Source organism: Artibeus jamaicensis, unplaced genomic scaffold (genome assembly GCF_021234435.1).
Source record: "Artibeus jamaicensis isolate MK-2021 breed Jamaican fruit bat unplaced genomic scaffold, CSHL_Jam_final contig_1128, whole genome shotgun sequence".
Lineage (NCBI taxonomy): Eukaryota > Metazoa > Chordata > Mammalia > Chiroptera > Phyllostomidae > Artibeus > Artibeus jamaicensis.
In genome coordinates this window covers 808,765-833,289 of record NW_026521220.1, presented here as the reverse complement: position 1 = coordinate 833,289, position 24,525 = coordinate 808,765, and the positions used below count along the sequence as shown (strand labels likewise).

Here is a 24,525-nt window from a genome sequence, read left to right as displayed (position 1 = left end):
GGAGCCTCCTGGCCAGCCCCCACTTTCATCTGGACCAAAGCCCACCCTTCTGGCCTCCGCCTTTCCCCCCATACATGTGGCCGTGGGCTATCCTCTGGGAACAAAACGAGGGGCAGAGGGTGACCGGCACGTTCCCCCAGCCCAGCCTCCAGCCCCCCCGGGGGATCCCAGAGACAGGGCTCAGACTGCAGGCACAAAGCCCGCTGCCCTGTGGACGCTTTGAAGCACCGGATGTTCCCACCTCTGCAAGGAGAGCCCGATGCCCGCGCTGCCCCCTGCCCCCCTGCCCCCAGAAGCCCCCTCATGCTCACCAGCGTGCGGGATCTGTGGGGCTGGGGTGCCCTCTCCCCTGCCCGCCTCTGCCAGCCCTTCCCAGCACCTCACCGTAGGTGCCGAGATGAGTTAGCAGACCCTGAGGGCAGATGAGGGGCTGGCCCAGGGTGTGGGAGACAGGGTGTCGTGTTCACCCCCTGGCCCCCTGCGCTGTGTTCCCCAGCCACCCACTGGTTCAAGCCCTGACCCTCAGGGATCTTGGGACCTCTTCCAGTTCTCTTTTCCTGAGAACTGGGCCTCCCGGAGCTGATTGCAGCTTGGGTTTCATTCTGGATTTGTGCTCGGAAAGCACCCCCGGGGCCTGGCTCTGACCAGCATGCTCTGCTCCAGTCTTTTGCCCAATCCCACTCCCCAGACCTCAGCTTCATCTCCTTGTGTCCTCAGTAGGGTGATCTGGTCACCCGCCAGGCCGAGGAGGCACCCAGCTTCCTAGGATGGGTGGGAAGCTTCTGCTCACAGGAAAGCCATGGCTATGGTGCCTCCTGGTGGCCCAAACTGGAAGCACCGCTGCCCAGCACAGGGACTGGAAGGCCTGGTCCCTGGGGGCTGGGGCTCAGGGTGAGGAAGGACAGGGTGTGGCATGGGCCTGCTCTGTGCCCCCTCCCACCTGAGGGGCTCACCATCCTCCCCACCAGGCAGCTCCATTTTATACAGAATTCTGAGGCCCAGAAAACCGGGAGCCAGCCAGCACCTAGTGCTGTGGCCCCCATTTATTGCACTGCTTTGTCTCTCTTGGGAGAAGCCCAACCCCCAAAGTCTCAGTCCTTTGTAAGCATCTTGCAGCTCAGTAGCCGGCAGGCACCCCGCCTTTCCTGGAGTCCGAGGCGGCGGCCCAGCCGTCAGCCGTGCGGACGATGGCCTGCACCACAGCGATGTAGGTGGACGTGACCTGGGTGTAGTGGTGCCGGGTCTCCAAGGCTGTGGTCACTGCCTGTGGGGAGCACGGGAGGGAGGCTTCAGGGGACCTGAGACACCACACCCGTGTGGTCAGGGGCTTCACAGACCCAGATAATGCCCAGGAAGAGCGAGTCAGGGCAGCTGGGCCTGTTGGGTCTCGGGTGGAGCCCAAGGCCTGGGCCTCAGGGCACGGGGGCTTGAAACGGCCTGGGCGGCGGGTGTGAGGACATCTGCTCCTGGCAGGGGGCGCCAGCTGCCACCCCCTCCGTGACCAGACAGGAGGTCCAGAACTCGGTCTCAGGACGCCCGGTGCCCACCCCCCCCACCGTGGCTCAGTTTCTCCACCTCCCACCCCACCTGGTCGATGTGCTTCTCCACCGTTGTGGTGTTGGGCAGAAGCTGGTTGTGCAGCCGGGGCTCCTCGACCACCCGCTTCACGTCGTAGCCGAACCACAGGCTGTTGATGATGGCCTACGCGGGACGGTCAGTGGGACTCGGGGTCAGTGCGGCCCGAGGGCGGGGCTGAGGGCATGGGGGGGGCACCTACCAGTGCTGTTGCTGTGGTGATCTGGGTGCCCCCAGAGGCACCCACCACCATACGGACCCGGCCATCCGGGTCCACGATAATTGCTGGACACATGGACGAGAGCGGCTGCTTCCCTGAGGGCAGTGGGCAGTAGGGGACAGACAGGCTGGTCAGCTGCCCTCCTGGGACACCAGCCCCATCCCCACCCAACGCGCCCACCCGGCACCTGGCTTAATGAAGTTGGCTGGTGAGGGGGGCACCCCAAACTGGTTGATGATGTTGGGGGAACTGAAGTCGTCCATCTCGTCGTTGAACAGGATCCCGCTGACCTGCGAGAGCACCTTGGAACCCAAGCTGCAGGCGGGCTGAGTCAGACGGCTGTGCCCAGCCCGCGGCTGGGGCCCCGCCCACCCACTGAAGCCCCGCCTTGTGCCCCCTGGGGTCTGGGGCAAGTGTTCTACCAAGGTGGAAGCTCAGCTTCCCGCCATGAAAGGGATGGATGGAGCCCCGCCTCTGGGACAGGAGGGCAGCCCGGGCCCACCCAGGCCACCTGGCAGCCCCTACTAGAGGTTGATGGTGCTGGTGGCCGACACGGCGCTGCCATCCTCGGCAACCACAGACAGGTGGGCGGTGCCCCCGTCGTCTGGCGTGTAGAACTCAGGCTCGTAGTAGGAGGTTGGGTGAGTGGTGTCGTCGGAGATCCGGTCCTGGAGTCGGGCAGCGAAGAACTCGGAGCTCATGTTTCGGACCACCTGCCGAGACCCCAGAGCTGTCCTGAGGAGGTGGAGGGGTGGGAAGGGGCACCGACTTGTGCAGGCAGCTCTCAGGAAGGCCCCGGCCATGGCTCTGAGCCCGAGCCTCCTGCACCCTTGACCTCCTGAGGCCCGTCCGCTCCTCACCAGCCTCAGCCCTGTTGCCATCCAGCAACTCTGAATGTCTGTCTGTCTGTCCCCCGTGCCTCCCCTCTAGCCACATGCACTTATTCATGGAGCTTGCACTGCGTGCTTGGCACTGGGGGGTCAGCAGGGAACACACTAACAGGTCCCCACCCTCACGGCCAGGAAGGCAGGGACCTGCTGGGAAGAACAAGCCAGGAAAGGGTGGGGTGGGGGTGGAGTGGTCAGGGAGGGCTTCTCAGAGGAGGTGACATCTGGAAGGAGCACTGAATGAGGCCTGGGTGGCAAGTGCAAAGGCCCTGAGGCAGGCAGATGGTGAGCTGGGTAAAGACGACTGGCGGCTGGAGATGCAGGCAGAGGCTGATCTCAGGTCTGCACAAGCCTCCTAAAGACTTTGGGTTTTGCTCTCCACCACCCAGGATTGGGACAGAGGGGTGAGCATGCCGTGGCTGTGCTTCCAGGATCCCTCTGAAGGCCATATGGGGTCAAAGAGTGGAACCCAACAGAGAGGCTGTGACGTCAGTTGGGGAGAGATGAGGCGGCTCACCCAGGTGAGAGAGGAGGAACTGAAAATGGCCCCAACGTCTTCAGTCCAGAATGGCTCTTATGGGGGACATGAACACAGTGGGAGGGACAGGTTGGGGGATAGAGGGAGCTCGATTGTGGACAGGTGCCCACTGGACACCAAGGAGCCTGTCTTGAGTGGGTGGTGAACCTCCGTGTCAGGATCATGGGCAAGATCCGCGGAGGGATCAACGTGGAGACAGAGGCTTGAAGCCATGAGCCTGGGTGGGCAGACGGAGAGGAAGGGCAAACAGAGGAGGAGGGCGGAGAGGAGGGAGGAGGCAGCAAGGACAGCCCTTGGGGGCCCAGCAGAGGAAATGCCTCCAGAGGGGTCCAGCAAGCCCCCCAGATTAACTGACTAATCCAGGAGGAAAGTGTACAGCCTGAATCAACTCAGGGAAACAGAATCGAACGCAGGAGGAGGGACCCTCTACCAGAAAACTGCCCCGGGCTTATAAAACCTGCAGGAAGCCCAGGGGGCCAGGAGGCCGAGAGACAGAACTGCCAGGGTGAGCCCCGTGGGCCCTGGGCCTAAACTCACTGGGACCCTCAGCAAAACCCCAACACAGGCGTCTCAGGAGGCGGCCGGCCTGATGTGCGTGGCAGTGGTCCTCGCTCAGGAGACACCCTCTGAAACTGGGTCTCCACAGGGCCACCAAAGGCAGGGGCCGGCAGGAGAGGGCTCCAGGAGGGATGGAGCCTGCAGTCTGCTCCGCGGGGAGCAGGGGGGTATTGGGGGGGGGCTGGAGTGACACAGGCCTCAGTAGTGAAGGACCAAGGATCGGAAAGGGCAGAACAGGGGCACCAGAGGCAGAGCCGCCTCTCTGGGAGGGCGCGGCTGCGTCGGCGGGTGGGTGAGCAGAAGGCCCACCTGACACAGGGGGAGGTCAGAGCGGGTGGCCATACACTGGCTTCTTTCGCCTTGGGATACGAGAGCCATGTCACAGGCCGTGGTGAGCGATGGGGGCACAAAGTGGTCAGAGAAGGCCTGGGAGGCCAGAGGGGTTGCTGGGCAGCTGAGGCCCATCCTGGGCAGCACAGGTCAGTGTGCGGGGTCCTTCTCCAGAACCGGGGGATCCAAGCAGGACAGGAGGGCTGCCACGGGGCCACAGTGAGGCCGAGTCTGGGGCTGGGGCAGCTGGGGGTGAGTGGGCTGGGCGTGCCGGGCCTGGTGGGGGTCTGGGAAGCGTTAGCTCCTGGACGTGGCAGGTTTGCAGGTGGCCAAGGCCTCTGCCCGCCTGGGACACTCGTCCTCTCCCTGTCACGGTCCTTCTCATCCCCGGAGGGCTGCGCCAGCCCCGTGCAGGCCTCACCTCAGCACTGACTTGTCCGGAGCCTTCCAGGCTGGGGACACAGCAGGCGGAAGGCCTGGAAGTGGGAGTGTGGGGGAGGGAGGGGCACTGACCGCTCATTGTCAAGTCTGTCGCACTGTGAGCTCCGGGGACAGGGGCTCGGACTCGGCGTCACCAGTCCGTCCCATCACAGACCGGCCCCACCGCCGGAGTCGGTGAAGGCAAATCAGCAGAGCAGGCGTGGGGCTTCGTTAATCCGCAGAGAACGCCAGGGGCACCCTCCTGACACCCCTGCAGCTGGCCCCTGCCCACCGACGGCCAGGCCCTGCCCCTTACCTCAGTCACATTGACGAACTTGGGGTCCCCGAGCAGGGTCCTCTTGGCGTAAGCGAACCGGAAGGCCTCCACGATGCGGTGGTAGGTCAGGCCCTTCGCCTCGGGCGTCTCCACGCTCGCCTGCGAGAAGTTGTACCCTGGGAAGGCAGAGCCCGGCGACTGTTGGGGACATCCCAGCTCAGCCGCGAGAGCCAGGCGCCCGGAGTGGACTCACACCTGCCCGAACCACCTGGCCCACCTCCAGAAGCAGAGTGTTTAATGACCAGCAGCAGCAGTGTTTGCTTCAAGATGAGGGACACCTGGGCCTGGGCCCATACATCCAGCCAGAGGGCTGCCCGGTCTGCTCCGCCACAGATGATCGTCTGGCACTGGGTGCCTGGGGTGAACCAGACCCCGCTGCCCTTGAGCCCCACTCCCGGGACTCTGCTCCCCACGTCGCTCTCCCCTGACACTCTCCCAGTCCTGAGTGTCCCCTCAGCGCCTGCTCACTCGGCACTGCCCCCTGCAGGTCTGTGGTGGACAGCTCACCCTTGAGGATGTTGAGGATGAGGACCAGCACAGGCCCACTGAGTGGGGCGCTGGGCACGTAGAGCTGGGACTCCCCGAGGCTGATGCTCAGTGGGTCCTCGATCAGCTCAGCGCGGTAGTTGTTCAGGTCCCTGGCCGTCACAATGCCCCCTGCAACCAAACAGCAGCTCCATGGAGGGGAGTCGACATAGGGATCGGGCTGCACTATTGGGGGTCAGGGCTGCCATTTGAGGATGGGGTCGTACCACTGGAGGGAGCTCTGTCCACCCTGCAGGGCTGCTGCTCCTCCACCTCCACACTGGCCCACCCTCCAGGTCCTTAGTCCTCCCAGATGGTGCCGCCGCCCCATGGCCAGGCCCACACCAGCTGTCCTGGACCTGCTTGTCCTGCTGGCCTTCAGGTTGGCCCTCCTCTCTAGGCTTTAGCCTGTTCCCTCCCCCAGAAACACCCTCCCTGCCTATAAAGTGCAATCTCATCTATAGCTCAGGCATTGCCTCTTCCAGGAAGACCTCTCAGATCTGCACTTAGTGCTTCCTCAGCCCTGGCTCATACCTATGCCTGCATTCACCACCGCCCCCCCAACACACACTCAGAAAGCCCAGGGTGGGAGGGCTTTCTCTCCTGAGATCTGACCTGACCAGGACCTGTGGGCCCGTGGCCGTCGCTGACTGCAAACACCTCTGTGACTCTCCCCTGCTAGGTGCTCCCTGAAGGCCCAGTGCCCAACCCAGGCAGGACCCGAGGGTCTGAGGACCCCAGACTTCTGGGCCCCAGCTCAGGGTTCCCTCTACAAAGTTCCCCACCCCGATCCCAGAGGTCATCCACTCACCGGCCGCCTGGATGTCCTTGACAATCTGGGCTGTGAGGCTCCCATTGTAGAAAGCCTGGGCGCCCTGGGAGGCCAGAGTCTCGTACGTGTCAGCCAGTCGTGGCATGGTCACTCGGTCCCCCTCTTTCAGCACCTGCCCGTCCTGGCAGAACACCTCGCTGGGGCAGAGGGGGCTCCCGTGAGGCAGACAGGTGTGGTGGGCTTAGCCAGACCATCCCCACGGCCACCCAGCACAGGGAACAAGAACAAAGGACAGTCAGCTCCCGTCCATGGGCGGGTGGCCCTGTCACTTGGGGTTCATCCTCCAGCATCCAGCCCAGGCTGTTCAGGCCAGAACCCCAAGCACCAGGCTCGGAATGTGTCCCCTCACATGGTGGGAAGGGTTTCAAGTCTCCAGGAGCCTGTCCCTCCATCAGCACAGGTTCCTGGAAGTGCTCCATCAGCTAGCCACTCACGGCTTGCAGGGACCTGGGGACATGCCTACCCCACCCGAGCCCCAGGGCAGGCCAGCCTGGTGGACGTACCACAGGGCGGGCTGCTGCTCAATGATATCCCGGTTTTTCTCCAGGGCTGCTGCCAAGCTCTTCCCCACAGGGAAGCCTTGCCGGGCCAGCTGGATGCTGGGCTGGAAGAGGCGAGCCCAGGGCAGCCGCCCGTGGCGCTGGTGCGCCAGCTCGTAGCCACGGATCTCACCGGGAACCGCCACCGACAGCCCCCCTGCAAAGTGAGAGGGACGCAGGCAGTGGTTCCAGTAAAGGGACACCAGGGCCTCTCAGGCATCGTCCCAGGCACAGTCCCCAGAAGGAGCCAGTTTGTCTCAGGAAGCAAATGGGTTTTCGAGGTCATATCTGGATTCGGCAGGCAGGGCTGCAGACCAGCCAGGGGTGTCCGACAGGGTATGTGGGAGCGCAAAGTGGGAGCGTGTGCTGGGTGTTGCTGCCCTGGGCCTAGGTGTCTATTCCTGCAGGTGCCACCGTGTCTGAAACCCTGTGCCTGTCTCACGGTGGCACAGCAAGACTGTGGGGAGCTGGACCCAGGCCACCTCTCGGCCTGAGCCTCCCAGTCCTCAAGGCCTCTCGTCTCACAAGACTCAAGTGTCCACCAGGACCTGCTGCCAAAGCCCCCAGTGCAAACCCAGCCAGTCCCAAAGCAAGGGCCCCTCGTCTGCTGTCCCAACTGGGGCCTGACCCCGAGTCCCTGCCCCGCCCCCTCTCTGGGCCTCAGTGTCCCCATCTGACCATGGGGAGTGTTCGTCTTCCAGCTCCGACTTGCAAGGAACCCACGACTGCACGGGAAACAGACCCCCAGGCCCCACTGCCCGCCTGGCCCTGAACCGACACTGACAGGAAGGTGCAGCCACAGCCCCCACTCCAGGTCCCCTTCCTGCTCCCCCCGAGGTTACGGGTTCCTTTGAGCTACACCCAGGCTCGGCTCCAAGGGCTGGGTTGTTATAACATCTGTATACCTCAGGTCTGACACCCAGCACGAAATTCCTCCCACCTGAAATGCTGCCATCACCTCGGGCCAGTCAGCACCCCACAGCACCCTGCTTGCCAAGGTCACAGTGACCCCCACACCGCTGGAGCAGGGCCCCACCCAGCCTTGCCTCACCTGGCCCATCGTTCGCCCCTCCTGTGTCACCTCCGTATCACACACGCCTGGCTCTCCCCACATCTCCCCCGTCCTCTGTCTACACTCACTCTCCTGGTGACCTGCCCCAGGTCAGGGCTTCCGGTTCCACTTGCATGCCGACAGCTCCCGGATTTACTCCCGGGCCTGCCCCCTGAGGGCCGGGTCTGGGGTGCACCAGCCCATTAGAAAAAGGCATCTCAAACTTAACACACGCCCAACCCCCAAATTCTGATTGTCACCTTGACAGTCACAAACCATAGGCTCCACCCCCCACGTGTGTTCAGCGTCAGCCACCAACTGCCACCCCCCTCGCTCCCTGACTGGATCCCCATGACCCCCTGACGGATCACCCACTGGGCAGGTGGCTTGCTTTCTGTCCCTTCCACGGAGCCCAAGGGTTCCCATCAGACACAGGCCAGATCCACCACAACCACCCCACGCTCAAACACCCAGGGACACCACTGCCTCCTCGAACAAGAGACACGGTCGCCACAATGACCCACAAGGTCTGATGCAGCTTGGGCTGCTCTGTCAGACCCTGGGTCCTCGTCCTCCCTGCCACACCCCCGCCGGCACCCACGCAGCTTCCCCCACCACACCCCAGTGTCGGGTCTTCGCTCAGATGCCGCCTCCCTGACCAGGCCGCCCTGGGTGAACCCCACACCCTCCGGCCCTTCCCGCCCCTGCTTTCCCGGCAGCCTGGGCACACCCTCCCTGCTCAGCCTCCGTTCTGCACCTGCGAGGTCGGCTTGACCAGGCCGAGACGTCAGCTGTTGCCTTTGTGTCGGATGCCAAGCCCCTGACACTTTAGGGACACCCAGTGAGTCCCAGCTAGTCAGTGACTTCCCAGCAACCCCATGATGCCAGTAGGTCCCTGAGACTCCAGCAGTCTCACACTCTCATTTCTCTTCTACACATTTGGAGTTTCTCGGTGGATACAAATTCAAAGATTCTGCACGTAGCTGAGGACTCTAAAGGGGCTGTCCGTGGCCTGCAGTGGGGCTCAGACCAACTATGGCCCCCGTGCCCTGCCCCTCCCCCTCTCCGACCTCTTTTCCTGCCACCCACCTGGTTGTGTGTGTGTAGGCGTGGCCCCCGAGCAGCGCCCCCTGGTGGCTACTGTCTTTCCCTCAGCTGCTTGGGAAGTTATGAGGCAAGGGTGTGGGGAGGCAGGAGAAGGGTCTGCTCTTTGCTCATGTCCAGAGTAGAAAAAAGAAACTCCCCCCCCATAATCAACCTCACAAATGAATAAATGAACAACTTGGATATCGGTGAAAAACGCAGGGTTTAGACAGCCTACTTCACCAGCATGGAGCTGTGTGACCTCAGCTGGTTTGTACCACCTCCCTGGGACTCAGTGTCCCCACCCATAAAATGGGAGCAAACATGGCGTTCCCCTGGCCAAGCACACAGGGAGGGTCCGGGGCCTCGTCAGGGGGAAGGGCTGAGCGGAGTGCTGGCCCCAGGGCCCCCTGGGATGGCAAGCTGCTGCAACGGTAATTATCCTCCCTGTACTGGTGCAAGGAGGCCCTGGAGAGGCCTGAGCAGAAATAGCAGAAGCTCTGCCCTTTCACTCTCCACGGGGGTGGTCCCGACCCTTCAGTTTGGAGGATGTCACGGGGCTGGGCGTTGGTGGCTGCCAGAGCTGTCCCTGGACCCACAGGGACGTGTTAAACCTTCACGCTCATCCCCTGCCCCGCCCCTTACCTTGCTGTGACTGCTCCGAGCTATTGAACATGTCCGAGGAGGCCAGTTCAGGGGCCACCTCCCGTGCGTTGATGACCTCAGCTTTGCCTGGAAGGAGAAGCAGGTGGGCCGTCAGGACCCAGGGGACACCTGACCGTGCCCCCCCAGCCCTAGTCCAAGAGGAGGCAGACACCCTGGCCCCCCTGCCCCCGCCTGCTCCCGCGGGCACTCACGCGTGGTGCTGTTGTAGATGGTGAGGAACAGGCCGCCCCCGATGCCCATGCTGTGCGCATTCACGAGCCCCACGCACAGCAGGGCCGCAATGGCAGCGTCCACGGCTGAGCCGCCCTCCTGCAGCGCGTCCCTGCCCACGGCACGCCGGTGAGGCTGAGAGCCTGTGGACCCCAGCCCCCGCCAGCCGTCCGCCCCGTGTCCCACCCACAGGGACTGAAAAGAAGTCCGCAGGAGCTTTTTTTTTTAAATGTAATTCTAAAACTGGTGGGCTTGTATTTCCCTCCTTATTAAGCAAACAAATGTACATAATTTTTATGATTAAAAATTGTTACGTTAGTAACATTTCATCATTAATTACATTTTTTCTGTTTAAGTCTTTCAGTGGAAACCGATCTTCACGTATACCATGAGACGGGAGTTGAAAATGGTATCATGTAGCAGAGTTTAGCTGGAGAAATGAACACCCTCAGCGCAGAGAAAAGGCCCAGCTGAGCACGGGAGGCCTCTGTCCTGCTCTTGGGGTCAGCGCCCCCTTCTTCCCTGACCAGAGGCTGCCATGAAGGTGCAGAGAGACTGCCCCTTGCCCAGGCGGCCCATTTACAGGTGGGGAACCTGAGTCTCAGAGGGGCAAGGGTCTTGCTCAGGCCCACTTCCAGTGGCTGTCCTCTCGGGCTGTCCCCACCTCCTGCCCCACTCACCTCCCAATCTCCGAGCAGAGTCTGGCGTCTGTGGCCACGGCCGCCCTGGGGTACACGTGGCTGGACGGACTGGAGGTGTCGGACAGCCAGAGGGAGAGGCCGACGATGACGAGCACCAGGACGATAGCTGCCAAGGCCACCGCCACGAAACGCTTCTTCATGGTTCTGTGGGCGCACAGAGGGGGCGGGGAGCAGGGTCAGGGAGCCACGCTGGCCTGGCCTTGGGCACATCCTGACCCCCACCCCCGCAGTGCGCAGCCCAAAGTCAAGGCTCAGAAGTGTCCCTGCGTTTCCTCCCTGCCTACCGCCCAGAACACGTGTGGGGCAGGTCGCTCTGCCAGGAGCTCCAGGAGCTCCTGGCCCCAGCTCTGCCCGCCCGTACCTTCCCTGCCTCTCTGCAGGGCCCCGGCCTGGTGAGAACCGCCTCTCCGGTGGGAACCATTCCTGGGAGCGCCAAGATTTTACACGAACCTGCTTCCGTGGTGCCTTGTCTGCTCCTTTCCAGGGGCCCAGCCCTCTACTGCCAGTAGGTTGTTCTAGGAGGGACAACTCTGGCCTGCTTTTTCCTATGTCCACACCTCATCTCAGAGCCCAGCACTGTCCATGGGTCCCCCAGAGTGGCCTTCCGCAGAATATGGGGTTCAGCTTCCGTCGTGCCCCTGAAGGGGACACCTGAAGTCTGCTGAGATCGTCAGGTCGGCCGCCACAGAGCGCAGGCCTACCCTCCTCAACGGATGGAAGCCCTGAGCCTCGCCTGTGGAGGTGGCCGCAAAAGCGGGCGAGTTTGGCTAAAACAGCTGGTGGAATGACCGGGGAATGAGGGAAGTCTCTCTCTCTCTCCCCCACTGCAGGAGGCTGCACCACCGACTCTGCTCCAGAGAGATGTCCCAACCGTGTAGGTGAGGGTAAACCGGAAGCCGGCCCAGCCCTTCCCAGGGAGCTCTGCGAGGCTTCTCTGCCTCCAGATGAGCTCTGAAGTCAAAGAGGAGGCTGTGAGCTGCTCACACGTTGGCATGAATTCTCCCAGCATTCCTTCTGCTGGGCAAGGCTGCCAGGGGTTTGCACAGAGTGAAGCAGGGAGCGGCGGGGGCACTCCTGTACGAGGCCTGTGGGGTGGTGGGTGTGTCATGTGACCAGGTAGTGACCAGCCAGGGCAGGGGGTGGGAGCGGAATGGATCCTGGGGCCCACCTGCTCCCTCTGAGCCTGGACTTGCCTCTTGCTGCTGTGGGACCTTGGGCAAGTCACCAACAAACTGTCCCGTGAAAATGACAGAGGCACTCTGCTTGAGGTGTTGTGACAATTAAGTGGGTTGGAAAGTGTGAGAAGTTAGGTCAGTGCTGGCCACGCTGGGCTACGCTGGTGGGGGTGTGCGGGGAGGGGGACCTGGAGGTTTAGAGGGCAACCGAGAAGACGCTCAGCCTCTTCCTCAATTTTGCCCCGTTGACTTCCCTCCAGGCTGAGCTGAGAGTGACAGCAGTTACTTTTGAGGTCCCCCTGATAGTGGCAGCAGGTGGGGGGCATGACCCCACCAGGGAAGGAGGGGGAAGGTGTCAGAGGTACCGGTTCTCCTGCCCCCAGAAGCAGTTCCCTCCAAAGGGCGGGTACCTGTCAGTGAGCTGGCACCCGTCCGGCTCACCCTGCCCTTATTCCGAGGGTCTGAACGCCAGGCCCAGAGGTGGTGACCCTGAGATAGTTTAGAAATGGAGCCCCGACCCCATGTGGGGGGCGTCCAGACACCAGTGTGGAAGGGCTTTCTCCTCCCCCGGCTCAGAGGGCAGCCACACAGCAGGCTGCTCGCCGCCCCACATCCCCAGTGGGATTCCAGCCAGGCCCTCGGCTCCACCTTGACAGAATCTGGGCACCATGGTTTCTGGCTGGATACCACAGCGCACCCCCCACCCCTGCCAGCATCTCCTGTTCTTCGGTCCTCCTAAAAGCTGGCATTGGGCTCTAAAGTGCCAAGCAGGCCCTGCCCCTCGCGGGTGTCCCCAGACACAGTCCTTGCGCTCTGCCCTTAGCCTCTGAGGGACCTGGCAGCCCTCAGGACACACCCTGGGTCCTGGTCGGGGGCCTCCTGGCAGAGACAGCTGTGCTGGCAGGTCTGGGGGCCTCGGGGGCTGACCGGCAGCATCTGTTGGGGACACAGGGCTTTCCCATCCCGTGTAGTGGGGCAGGACTGGGTGGGACAGGGACCCTCCACTGGCACAGGCCATGCTGGGGACTTTGGGGGCTTGGTGTCCCTTCTCCAGGGATTGGAGCCATTGGCTCCGAGGCCCCTCAGGGCCTTTCTCTCTCTCCTCAGGCCCCTGCACTGAGCAAGCCATGACTTCCAAAGTCCACACTCCAGCCTCCCCTGTCCATCCACCCACCCAAGAGCCCAAGTGGGCTTCCCAAGGGGCAGGGGTACCCAGAGAGGCTTAGACCTCCAGGGTGTGTGGGGAGGGTGTGAGCAGCGCTGCCCTGCATCCCCTCCTCCCCGGGCAGGCGGCAGGGAGGCTGGCTCAGCCTCCGACAGGCAGACAAATCCTGCCTCTAGGAAGACACCCTGCTGGGAGACCCAGGCTTCCCCTCCCCACTCCCCCGCCCCATGTTTTTCTCGAAGACTCCATAAACAATGTCCAAGCCCAAAGGCCCGGTTCCCACATGTCAGTATCAGGAGGGGAAACCAAGGCCAGACAGTGGATCGGGCACAGCACCTATAGCCTCAAACCCCAGCCCAGCTCCTCACAACCCTGGCAGGCTTACCTGAGGCCCAGGGGAATCTGGGGCCCAGAAAAGCTCCTGTCCCTCCGCAGACAGCTCTGGGTTGGGGCACAGCAGGGGAGAAAGAGGCAGATTTATCTGCCTGGGAAAGTCTCAGCCACATTGAGGCTGCCTTCCCACTCCCAGGGGAGGCGGCTGGGCTGGGAGGCCTGAGGGACCTCAGGAGTCGAAGCCACGCCCCCAGCCCCTGCAGAGTAGTTCAGGGGGGCCTTGGAGCTGGGACTGAGATCTGGGGATGGGCTTCTCCAAGGAGGAGCAGAGCGGGGTGGGGGAGGGTAGGGACTGGAGGAACTCGCATGCTCACCTAGTCCCCGAAGGGGCTAGAGGCCAACCAGGGAGCGCCCTGCACCCCCGTGGGTGGCTGAAGCATTTGAGTAGGGTGGGGCAGTCGGACGTATAGCCAGCAAGGAGGCACAGTGACTTGGCCGCTCACCGGGTGACTAAAGTTCACAAGGACCTGGAAGGTGCTGTGACATGAGAGCGTGCCTCTTGGAGTCCCCATGACAGTGGCGGCAGGTGAGGGTGTCACCTGACGGGGAAGGACAGGTGTGGTGACAGAGGCAGGGGTTCCCTCTCCGGGACTCAGACCCTTCGACCCAGAGCCCCAGGCTGGCTCCCCTGCTGGGGAGCCCCATCCCTGTGCCGGGCACCCCAGAGACGGTCCCCGAGGCAGCGCAGCAGGAGAGCCACCTGCACCAGGCTGGAGAGGCCTCGCCACAACCCACAACCCTTGGCCCGGTGCCAAGGGTTCCTCTCGAAAGCACAGCCTGGGGCCTCGGGCCAGAACCGGTCCCACCGCCTGACCAGCAGCACTGCTGCCTCGGGGTCGGGGAAGCACCCGAACGGCCCGGAAAGGCGGCTCCCCGGGGAGGGCCCGGCAGTGCAGGCCTGGCCACCCCGCACCTGCCCCCCAGCTGCTGAGTGTCCCCGACCAGCCCACCGAGGAGGTCAGCATCGGCTCTGGCCCGGCCCGGAGGACCTTGGACACCACTCCCCACTCCCCCAGGCTCTTATCTGCTAAGGGCAAGGTCAAGCGTCTGCCAAGTCCTGAGTCATGGCTCCCACCCAGCTCCCTGGCCACTTGTGTCTAAGCTGCTTGGCAGCCCCCAGAGCCCCGTCTCTCGCAACGAATCCACAGCCACCCTGCAAGGCTGCGCCACCCGACAGGCAGGAGAGAATGCGGCTGAGCAGATAGTGCTGCTTGCCCTGGACCGTGCAGCCAAAACAGACCTTGTTCTGTCACCTGACGCCCTTGAGCAGGCCAGAGATGCTGAAGCCAAGCGGTTTGCCTGGCCATCACCCCGACGCAGACCAGAGTCACTGGGAAAAGGCCCAGGACCTATCCCCAAGGGCTGGACACCAGCCAGGAACATAGGGGATTTGGCCCTCCCTACGAGTGGCTGCATTGCAGGGCAGTCAGCTGGGGCGGGTCTGCAGTGGAGACCACGGGGTTCTGCCCCTGCCCTGAGCTGGCTCAGCAATTTTCTCCCTGCCTGGGGCGGCAGGAGACACAGCAGTAGCAGAAGCAGCAGGAAGAGAAGAAGAACATCTGCATGGGCAGAGGATGGCCCAGCCCCCACAGGTAACCCCAACAGGGAAACCCTGGGCACATAGAGCTGCCGGCCACGAGGCACAGTCATCTGTGCCCAGCAGCAGCTGCAGGTGCGAGGGGTGGGGGTGGGGGTGAGAGGGAAGGCGGCTCATCACAAGCCATGTTAACAGAAGCGTAACGGAACACAGAAGGTCCTTTCTCACATGCTGAGTACGTCATATGCTGTCCCGGTCAGCCTCCCCTACGTACAGAGTGGGGGTCTGGGGGCAATGGGTCTGGGGAAACCGTGTGATCCCTGGTGAGGCCTCAGGGGCCGGGCGGCAGGTCTCCTCCAGACCCTGTGCCTCCCGTCCTAGGCACAAAAAGTGGTGAGCTCCCCATCCCCAGGAGTGTGCAAGTCTCACTCCCCCAAAGAAACTAACTCTGCCGCTAGCAGCCTCCTACACCCACTGCCCCAAGCTGAATCTAGGCTGAGCCAAGCGAGTTTCCAGGACACAGCAGACAGGAGCATGAGGAAGAGGAAGACGGAGCAGCCAGCTTGGAGTTTCTCTGTTAATACTCCAACCCAGACTAATGGCTATGTCTTCACAACCCCAGAGCCACAGGGTTGGAATTAGGCCACAGCCCCAAACCCACTCGTGAGCAGGAAACAGAGGCTTGGGTAGACATAACCCGCCCCAGGTCAGATGGCCCCCAGAGCCCAGACCTGGACCCGGGACCCACCCTGCTTGCCCTACCGCAGCCAGCCCGCAGCAGGGAGTCACCTACCTCAGGTATGAGAGAGGACCCGGCCCTCAGTGGCTTGCTTGGCTCTGTCCACAGCCCAGGGAGGGAAGCTTGTCAGAGTTGGGGTCGCTTTCGCCTGCTGCCCACCCTGGTGGGGTAAGGCTGAGAATCAGATGAAGGGATCTTCCCCAGGAATCGGTAATCACCACCTGCCAGAATCACTACCTACCTGTATGTGAGATGGCCAAAAGCGGTGACCCTGGCACAACCCACCCGGCTCCACTCCCACAAACCACAGCCCCAGAGGGGCGAGCACAGCCCAAGAACACGTCACCGGACCCCCTCCCCACAGCGACTGCCTCACTCCGGGCTCCCAGATCCTTCTGGGCCTCAGTTTCTCCATGATGCCCTCCTCCCTCTTAACTCTGAGAAGCCGACTTCCTGGGCGCTGTGGTTTCTTCAAAGCCTCTTCAAAGGCTTTGGAGCAGTCAGGTGGCCCCACCCAGCCCTCCTCCACCCACACCTGTGGCGGAGCGGGCCGGAAAGCTCGGATAGGCAGTCTCAAACCCGCTCACCAGACAAGCAACAGGCTCCCAGCCCAGACCCTGTCAGACAAACAGCCGAGGGCTCTGCCCACCGTGGACCCCTCTGCCCATGCGTTCGCGGAAGCCCTGCCCCTGTCCCCCGGAAGGGCAGCGGCTCCCATCACGCACAAGCTTAAACTGAGGTTGGGAGCAGAAGAGGAGCTGCTCCATGGCACGGCCAGCACGTGGCAGAGCTGGGGCTGGAACCCAGGCCTCCGGGTGCTCTCGGGAGGCCCCAGGCCCAAGCTCCCCTCACTGTCAGTGTCCAGCAGCTCAGAGAGGGTGAGCTATGCTTTGGGGTAGCACAGCGCTAGGGTACAGCCAGAGCCCATTCCATCGCAGCTCACCTGGCTCCAGGGCTGGTCCTCCGCTGTACTCCGGCACAGGACTGAGTCCCAGGGCCCAGCTGTGACCCAGCTCCTCCCCTCCTCCCCGTGCTGGCCTGGGGTGGGGGAAGGCTTTAAAGGTACAGGAACCTGTCCAGGTGGGAAGAAGGCTCGCTCCTGGTCCTGTCCCTGTGGCTGTGTGACCCAGCACAGCTGCTGGCCTCTCTGAGCACAGTGGAGTCCCAAACCCTGAATGACAGACCTGAACTTTGGGCTGAGTGAGTCTGGGTTTCCAGCAGAGGCAGGTCAGACCGAGGGTTTCTTGGGAGGAGGTGAGCTCCTCCCCAACACAGGACGTCCAGAGAGGGGTCATACGACACTGGGGCACGGCCAGGCGGCCCACACCAGGGGGCACTGGGAGTAAAAGGCTGAGGAGCCTGAGATTCTCTCCACAGCTTTGGGGGAGGGGTGGCACCTCTAAGAGCACCCTCTCCCTGACCCTTGGGGCTGCAGGTGGAGTGTCTAGAAGCTGTCACTCCAAGGACCATGGTCACTTGGACTGAAGAGAGTCACATGACCTGGGAGAGCCTTTCCTTATCCTCCAGCTTTCTGGGGTCATAAAGGCAGACTGATGGTGGCCATGAGGCAGTGGGGGACAGATGGGCTACCATTCATCCCCACACCTGCTGCCGCCCACCAGCTGACACAGGGCGGGTGCCCCCACAGGGCTGGCTGGCCTAAGGCTGCCTGTGCCTCTGAGGTCCATGCGTGGCCTGCTGCTGGCCAGAATGGCCACCATTAGCACAGCCCTGCCTTAAATTCATTCATTCTTCATCTATTCCTTCATTCATCTAATACTGGCCCATCCAGACTCTTCTCTCAAGGAGCCCCCAGCCAGACTGCAGATGGAATAGTATGGTCAGCCAAGAAGGAGGGAGACCCCAGGGCCCTAAGGAAGAGGCAGAGCTCGTGGGTTGGAGAGTCCAGGCCGGGACAGCAGATGGAGAGAGTGACTGGAGGCTGGAGGCCAGGTGCCGGCGTGCCTCCGGGAGCGGTGAGAGTGTGAGGGAGGCTCCTGACTTCCTCGGGCCCTTCCCGAGCCCGGAGGTGTCAAGGCTAGAAAGGGAGGTGGCTGAGCACAGACCTTGGAGGCGTCTGGAGCCCAGGGAGGCTAGTGAATGTGTCACGGGGCTGGGTAACCCATTAACCCCAGCTCACTCATTAAGACCCTGGCGGGTGACCACCAGCTCCTCTGCGGCCCTGCAGAGGGCAGGGGCTCAGGAAAGGAGGGAGTGTTGATGGGGGCGTTGGCTGGGGACTAGCCGCTAGCAGAGCGGGGCTCTCCGTGTTCTTGTTCTTTGAAGATCTTTCCTGAGCCAAACTGGCCTCCAGCCAGGGGCAGCTGTCCAGGCCATATGAGGGGTGCCACCCCACTATCCAGGTGCCTTTCACCTTCTAATCACCCCTGGGGGGCTGGCACCAGCCACTTAGAATGCCTCAGGGGCCTTGGCTGGACAGGAGGCTCAGGTGGGCACTTGGCCCACTCCCTGCTCTGAGAAATGGGCCCACAGCGGCCTCCAAGGCCATCCCTGTTCTGCAGGCTTGGATCTGCCGCCCCTCTGTGCCCAGGCACACAAGGAACTAGGGGAGGAAGAAGGGCACTCCCAGCACCAGGAAACTGCAGCCCGAGAGGACGAGGGATTTGCTCAAAGCAGGGCAGTGACCCATGACAGGGAGAAGGCCCCGAGCCTGCAGCCTCTGTCCTGCCGTGCCCTGCTGCCAGCCGGGCCCTGGGAACGGCCGTGCCCGAGTTCCAGGAAGTGCCCGGTGAACTTCATGCCCCGGGTGGACCCCAGCCGGTAGAGACACGATCTCCCCAAATGCGGTCAGGAGCCTGACAGGGAGCGGGCCAGATGGGCAGCTCTGATCGAGATGCACGCAGGGCCTGCTTCAGCCCCCAGAACCGCTGGGACAGGGTTTCAGAACTTTCCAGAAGCCAGGATACCTGATATTGCCCAGCACGTTTTGTGTCTCCTGGTACCTGCACCAAGGAGACATTTGGAGGACTGGCTGAACAAAAGTGGCTGCAAATCCAAGCATCGCAGCATCTTAACTTTAGGATCACAGAACCTCAAAGGTTTAGTCTCCGACCTCCCACCTCCAGCACTTCCGTCCACCTCTCACACCTGCCCCGACCGGGAACACACTGCCTCTAAAGACAGTGAGGCCGGTTGGTTGGTTGGCAAGTTCTTCCCAGTATCAGGCCCCAATTTGCCTCCTTCCAATGCTTTCTGCAGTTGTTGCGAATCGGCCTGCTTCAGAGGGCCTGCCCGCCACTGGCTGAGGTCACAGGACAGAGAGGTAGGGGCCACCCTGTGGCTACTCGGCCACTGCTTGTGAGAGTCCTGCAGACCACACGAAAGGATGGAAGGAAGACTCCAGCTTAGGGTGGGGTTGCCCAGTGGTGGCCGGGAGGTGAGCTCTGGCCAACCGTAGGTACGGTCAGAGTCCCCGTACCCGCAGAGCCTGGCCACCACCCCCTGGAGCCATTTCCGGCACCCACCTTTGATGTGAGGATAGAGGCTGGAGCTTGGCCAGAGATACCAGCTTGTTAATACCTGGGAACGGCCAGCAGCAGGGCCAGTCTGGCACTTGATGGACTCAGTCCAAATTCCAAACGCAGAGGAAGGACAACAGCATGACCAAGGGCATGGGCTCTGAAGTGACTGGGCTCAAACTCACCCCTAGCCACCGATGGCCCAGTGTCTCTTCTTTCTGCCTCAGTTTTTGGGCTGGAGAGCAGGGATAATTGAAACAGCCGTTGGGGGCATGTGTGGAAGGCAGTTAGACTGAGAGACGTGGGCAGAACGGGGATGACGAGCCAGATCCAGAAAGTCAGCAGGGCGGAAATCCCTGGGTGCCTGGCGATGGGCAAAACTCGGGAAGCAAGGACCTCGCCCCCAGGGGCCTTCCTCCCAGAATATTGCTGGTCATTCGGGTCAGCTCCCCCAACCTTTCACACAGCTGGCCATGCAGTTTGGACCCTCCCCTGACCTTCCCTGCCCTGGCACGTCACGAGTCATGCAGCAGGCCCACTCCGAGGAGGGACAAAGAGCTGAAGAGTGGCCACTGGGACTCGCGGGCAGGCCCTCGCGCCACCACTCCCCTCGGCATTAAGTCCTAGAGACAACATCTAGGCTTCAGCTGTGTGTTTGCTCCAGGCCCAGAAAAGCAGCAAAACCAGCCAAGTGAGGCCATGGCTGAGATCGGGATGAGCTGCAGTGACAAACACTCACCTACCCCCCGCTGCCCTGCCCAGGCACCCATGAGTAGAGGCCATGACCCTGAGAGGACACACCTGAGAAGGTGATGAAGATTCTACTGGGATCCTCCCCGGAGGCCTCCAGATAAAGGCCCCGCACGGGAGGCCCCAGCACCAGGCCCTGGCCTTTCCCCACCTTCTTCCCCTGTCCTCTCTCCTAAACCCCGAGAGCCCTTCCTTCACCTCTGTAACTTTTTTCCTGAACCCACTTCTATGGCTCACTTCTTCTAGCTCTGTGACTTTCTAAAAACAAACTTCCTCTTAGAGAGTCTCAACTCTGAATTCTGTCCTAGCCAGAACTCAAGTCCCCGGGTTGCTGAACCAAGGTCTCGTGTGACACCAGCCGTGTGACCCCTGGCGCTGCTTTGCTACCTGCAGATGCGCTGAGGCAGCTCGCAGGAAGGGAATGCCACCTCCCAGGCCCTGACACCCCAGCCTGCAGCTGCCTGCGTCCCTGCCTGACAAGCAGCTCAGGGCTTAGAGGCCAAAAGTGCCCCCCTCCTGGCCGCCCGGCTCTTCCTGCCCACAGACCCTGCACAGGTAGTGTTTATCCAGTAACCCTGTCATCTTCTGTGGTGTCTGGGACCTGCAGGGCTTGGGGGAAGACGTCTGGGTCCCTTCCACACCCAAGACCCCACCCGTGCTCACCGCCTGGACTCCCTGAGAGCCAAGCAGTCTCGTCTTCATGGCCATGGCCTCGAGGGTCCCACACCCAAGCAAACTTGTCACCTCACCCCAGCTCCTACCTCCCCTGACCCTGGCCGGGCAAGTGGATGTGCAGTTCCACTGATGACTAAACTGCCTCACGTTTCCCACGCACACCCTGCTCAGCCTGCCTGGACGACCCCACGCCCTTGAAGATGAAAAAGCGGCCCCATACTCACCCTGACAAGCTCAGGGCAGGTCTGCGTGGGGGACTTACAAACTCAAAGGCCCAGAGTAACCACACGGAATGGTCTGAAATTAACTTTCTAACTAGAATCAAGTCACGGTGGATGGGTATGTCCTGGTCTGGCATCTTTCTCCACCAAGGCCCATCTTCACATTAACCAAGTCTGTCCGTTGTCTTTGTGCCTCTAGGGTAGCACAAAGGGCTGTCCGGGCTGTTTCCTTCTTCCAGACCCTCAGGGCACAGTCTCCCACGGGGGCTAGAGACCACAGACCCTCATAGCTGTTACGAACTGTTAGCTATCCCGTGCCCACCTGTGACAAAGGAGTATGTGTATATTCCTTTTACTTTTTATCCAGCCCCAGAGATTTCCCCCCACCCCACACACCCCCACCCCTGCTTGCCTTTCTCCCGCCTCCTGAACCCACCCTGGTGAGTTTCATGTAAACTCCTTACGTCTCCCCCTTGATTCTGAGGCACAAAGTAAGCGGTAAAACTGCTGAAGTCCATCCAGACCTTGCTTGCTGGCCATTGTCATCAGTTTGGCTCAAATACAGTCATAAACATTCTTATAGGTTTGGGTATTTCTTACACAGGCCCCCTTTTTCCCTCACCTCTTTGGCCTCTTTCACCTCTGCAAAGCTGGACTCGGTGACTCTCTAGCTAAGTCCTGATCAAACGTCCTGTTGCCAGGGATTCCAGATGTCTCAGATGGACATGCCCAAGCCTGAGCTAAGCCGCTAACCTGCCCAGGCCGTCCCGCCCTGGCCACTTTAGCCAGAGTCTAGCCTAGAATGCCCCTACATCCTCACTCCTCCCAGCCCGTGGCCCCTGCCTCTCCACCCACTCGGGGCCATATTTGAGCTTCTCCCTATCTCCCCTTGGCCCACCCCCTCCCACCTGGCAACTCCTTGCCAGGGTCCCCAGCCCTTCCTGCAGCCCCCCAGTTTCCCTATTGCAGCTCCAGGGCTCAGCCTGCTTAGCTGAACATGTCCCTCCCCCACTGAAATCCCTTCAAAGTCCAGCTTTGGTTCGGGTACATCCTGGCCTTGCTGGGACTCCACCCCTCCCTCTGTGCGCTGTCCTGCTGGGACTTCACGCCAGCCTTCTTCTTTCACATCCAGCCTCAGCGTCACCTCCAATAGAAGCCCTCCTCCACCCCCAGGTCAGGTGCCTTTCTGGGCTCCTGCTGTGTGGAGAAGCTCCCGCCTCTGTGCGCAGCTGTTTGTGTGACCTGGTGTGTCTGCCTCAGTCTGCGCAGCACCCACAGTGCCCAGCGATCGTCACTGAAAGGAGGAGTGATGGCTTCGGGTGGCCTGGTGGATTTGGGACAGAGCCACGGGAGAGTCATTGGCAAAGAGAGCAGGCACAGCGACCCGGCACCGCTGTGCGCCAGACCCGTTCCTTGTTCTGTCTGACCCTACCATGCCTTTGCCAGGTGGACATCTATTTCCCCCATTTACAGATGAGGAAACTGAGGTTGGCAGAGGGTGAATACTGTCTGCCCTAATTGGTGTCCACCCAGGAGCTCAGAACATGACTTCATTTAGAAATAGAGCCTTTGCAGATGCCGTTACTTAAGGTGATGTCATATGGGATTAGGGTGCAGCTCTAAATTCAATGACTGGTGTCTCTGAGAAGACCGTGTGAAAAAAGACAGACTCAGAGGGAAGGATGCTGGAGGAGGGGTGATGCAGGTGCAAGTCGAGGAAAGTCAAGAACTGCCAGCAAAAAAAGGACAGAGGGATCCTTTCCTGGTGCCTTCGGAGAGGGCGTGGCCCTGCCAACGCCTCGATTCCAGACTTCCAGCCTCCAGGACACTGACAGAACCAATTTCTATTGTCGTCAGCGATCCAGTTTGTGGTCATGTATTATGACGGCCACAGAAAACTAACACCGCCACCCACTTGCCCAGGTTTGCACGCCCCACGGGTAGCAGATGCAGGGGGTTCAGACCCGGGTCCTGCCGGAGCCCGACTTCCCGGCCCTGCAGAGCTGGCTCCTGGAGACGCCGCGTCCACAGAGCGTCCCTCCTGCTCGTGAGCCCCAGACCACCCTGCGTTCTTCTCGGCAGGGGCTGCCAAGAGACTCAGTGTCATCTGGCTACTTGCTGAAGTACCCTCAACCGCAGGCTATCCCCCAAGTGGACAGAGAAGCAGCTCAAAGGTCTAGTTCTAGTCACAGCCACAGCCTGTCGCCCAACCTGCTGAGTCATCTGGACCTTGGTTTCCCGTCACTCCCTCTGGGCTACCACATGGGTGGCCAAGGGTTTGGGAAGCCAAAGGTGTGGCGGCCCCCCACTTACCTTGTGGTTGCCCCAAAAAGGGTTGGGGTCTGGCTACTTCCCCCTCAGCTCTGCTTTTCCAGTCTCTGCCCCAGCGGCTGTCCAGCAGCCGGGGCCACTCCACGAGGCCTGTTATAAGCCCCTGAACCTCCACATCAGCCCTGAGGGCCAAGAGGGCAGATTCTCGACCTTGTGCCCCATGGGGTCGCCGCAAGCACAGCTCTGCTACTCAGGATGACTCCGGGGGGCGGGGCCCGCAGCCTTTAGACAGGGACACATGAGGACTAGCCGGGGAGAATGACACCTCCACTCCTGTGGCGGCTCTGGCTCTGGGACCTCCTGCCCCAGTCAGGTTAGTCCAGAAAGAGTGCCCAGGAGCCCGGCCAATTTAAGCACCTCCAGTAGAAGGCTGAGAGAACCCCGTCCAGACCAGCCTCTCTCCTTTCCTGGAAAAATGTCCTCCACGATGCTCCCAGCTGGGGACGCAGAGGGTGGGATTGGGGGTGAGGGCTAGGCTCCACTGGACTCTACTTTCGGGGCACTCCCCATGCCACTGCCTGGTTAGCCCCTTTCATGACGTGAGGCTTGCCCCTCCTTCCCCTCACCCCACAGCCCCACCTCAGCCTCCTCACTTGTGAGGTGACAATATCCTGGCCTGGCTCAACCTCTGGAAGTATAAGATCAGGATTTGGGAGTCATCCCAGCGCTGGCTCGGCCCGAGTGTGTGGGGGAGGGAGGGGGTGTCTTACCAAGCCGCCAGCTCTGGACGGGGCGTCCGAGAGGCCCCTGGGGCTCTGGGGCCGCTGCTTGAGTCTCTGTCACCACCACGTCAGTTTAGAGACAGCTCTGAGGGAAGGCAGTCCGGGAAGTTATGCAGGTTTGCCAGAGAGGAAACCTGTGGTGCCAAGGTGGCCCCAGGACAGCGCTGGTCCTGGACGCGGGAGTGGAGGCCCCTGAGTCCAGCCAGAAGTTGCCAGGACAGGGGAGAGCCCAGGATAGAGAGGCCCCGGGAACATGTCCAATGGGGGTGCCCCAGCAGGCCACGCTAGGGGTGGAGGTTCAGTGAGTGCTCAGGGGGTGAGGACACTGCCTGTCTCAGGGGCTCAGCCCCGGGGGACCAGCCCCAGGGGACTGCACAGCCCAACGCCCAGTCCCCAAACACAGCCTGGGGCAGGCAGTGCTCCATCTAATGGAAGAAGCCTGGCTCTGCCCTCATCTTACCATGTGCCCTTGGACATTCTCCCCTCACCTCCCCAGCACCCTTTCTGCACCTGTATCCACACACACTAACCTCCCAGGCTGGACATGACCTTCTTGCTGTGGCAGTTGGGGGATGGAGCCTAGTGCCCCAAATGCTTTCTACCCAAGGAATGTGAGAGGCCCAGAGCTGGGAACACTGCTTGAGATGGGCAGGTCCCTACTTCAAGCCTGGTCCTGGAGGAGCCAGGGCTCTCTCTTCTCACACTGCCCACCCAGCTCTTCTCAGGCAGGAAAACCCGAAGGCCGGAGCAGGTGCCGATTGCCTGCCCCGAGCAGAGCTGGGCTTAACCATTAACCAGCATTCCTCATCCAGTTTATCTCCCAGGTCTGAGGTCAGAGGCCCGGGTCAGAGGGGGCCGGCTCCACC

At 61.7% G+C, this 24,525-nt stretch overlaps 1 protein-coding gene across 1 annotated transcript; it reads right to left on the bottom strand.

Moving 5' to 3' along the window:
* Window positions 1-976: 976 nt before the first annotated feature.
* GGT1 (gamma-glutamyltransferase 1) lies at window positions 977-24,403 on the bottom strand. Its single transcript, XM_037158821.2, has 15 exons — window positions 24,190-24,403; window positions 23,648-23,744; window positions 15,536-15,641; window positions 10,452-10,616; window positions 9,753-9,883; window positions 9,541-9,627; window positions 6,726-6,918; window positions 6,202-6,359; window positions 5,373-5,522; window positions 4,845-4,981; window positions 2,321-2,508; window positions 1,983-2,110; window positions 1,778-1,890; window positions 1,588-1,701; window positions 977-1,264 (listed from the first exon to the last, which is right to left on the bottom strand). Exons 4-15 carry the CDS (start codon window positions 10,610-10,612, stop codon window positions 1,118-1,120), a joined length of 1,707 nt encoding a protein of 568 aa, XP_037014716.2. The 5' UTR covers window positions 10,613-10,616; window positions 15,536-15,641; window positions 23,648-23,744; window positions 24,190-24,403; the 3' UTR covers window positions 977-1,117.
* Between the last annotated feature and the right edge of the window lie 122 nt (window positions 24,404-24,525).

Bases quoted from the DNA above. Each gene is read 5' to 3' on its own strand.
- GGT1 (XM_037158821.2), bottom strand. From the start codon at position 10,612: ATGAAGAAGCGTTTCGTGGCGGTGGCCTTGGCAGCTATCGTCCTGGTG. The intron at 6,360-6,725 runs GTACGTCCACCA...CCTCTGCCCCAG, and splicing joins GAGCAGCAGCCCGCCCTGTG to CGAGGTGTTCTGCCAGGACG. The intron at 2,111-2,320 runs GTAGGGGCTGCC...GCCCGCCTGCAG, and splicing joins ACCAGCACCATCAACCTCTA to CTTGGGTTCCAAGGTGCTCT.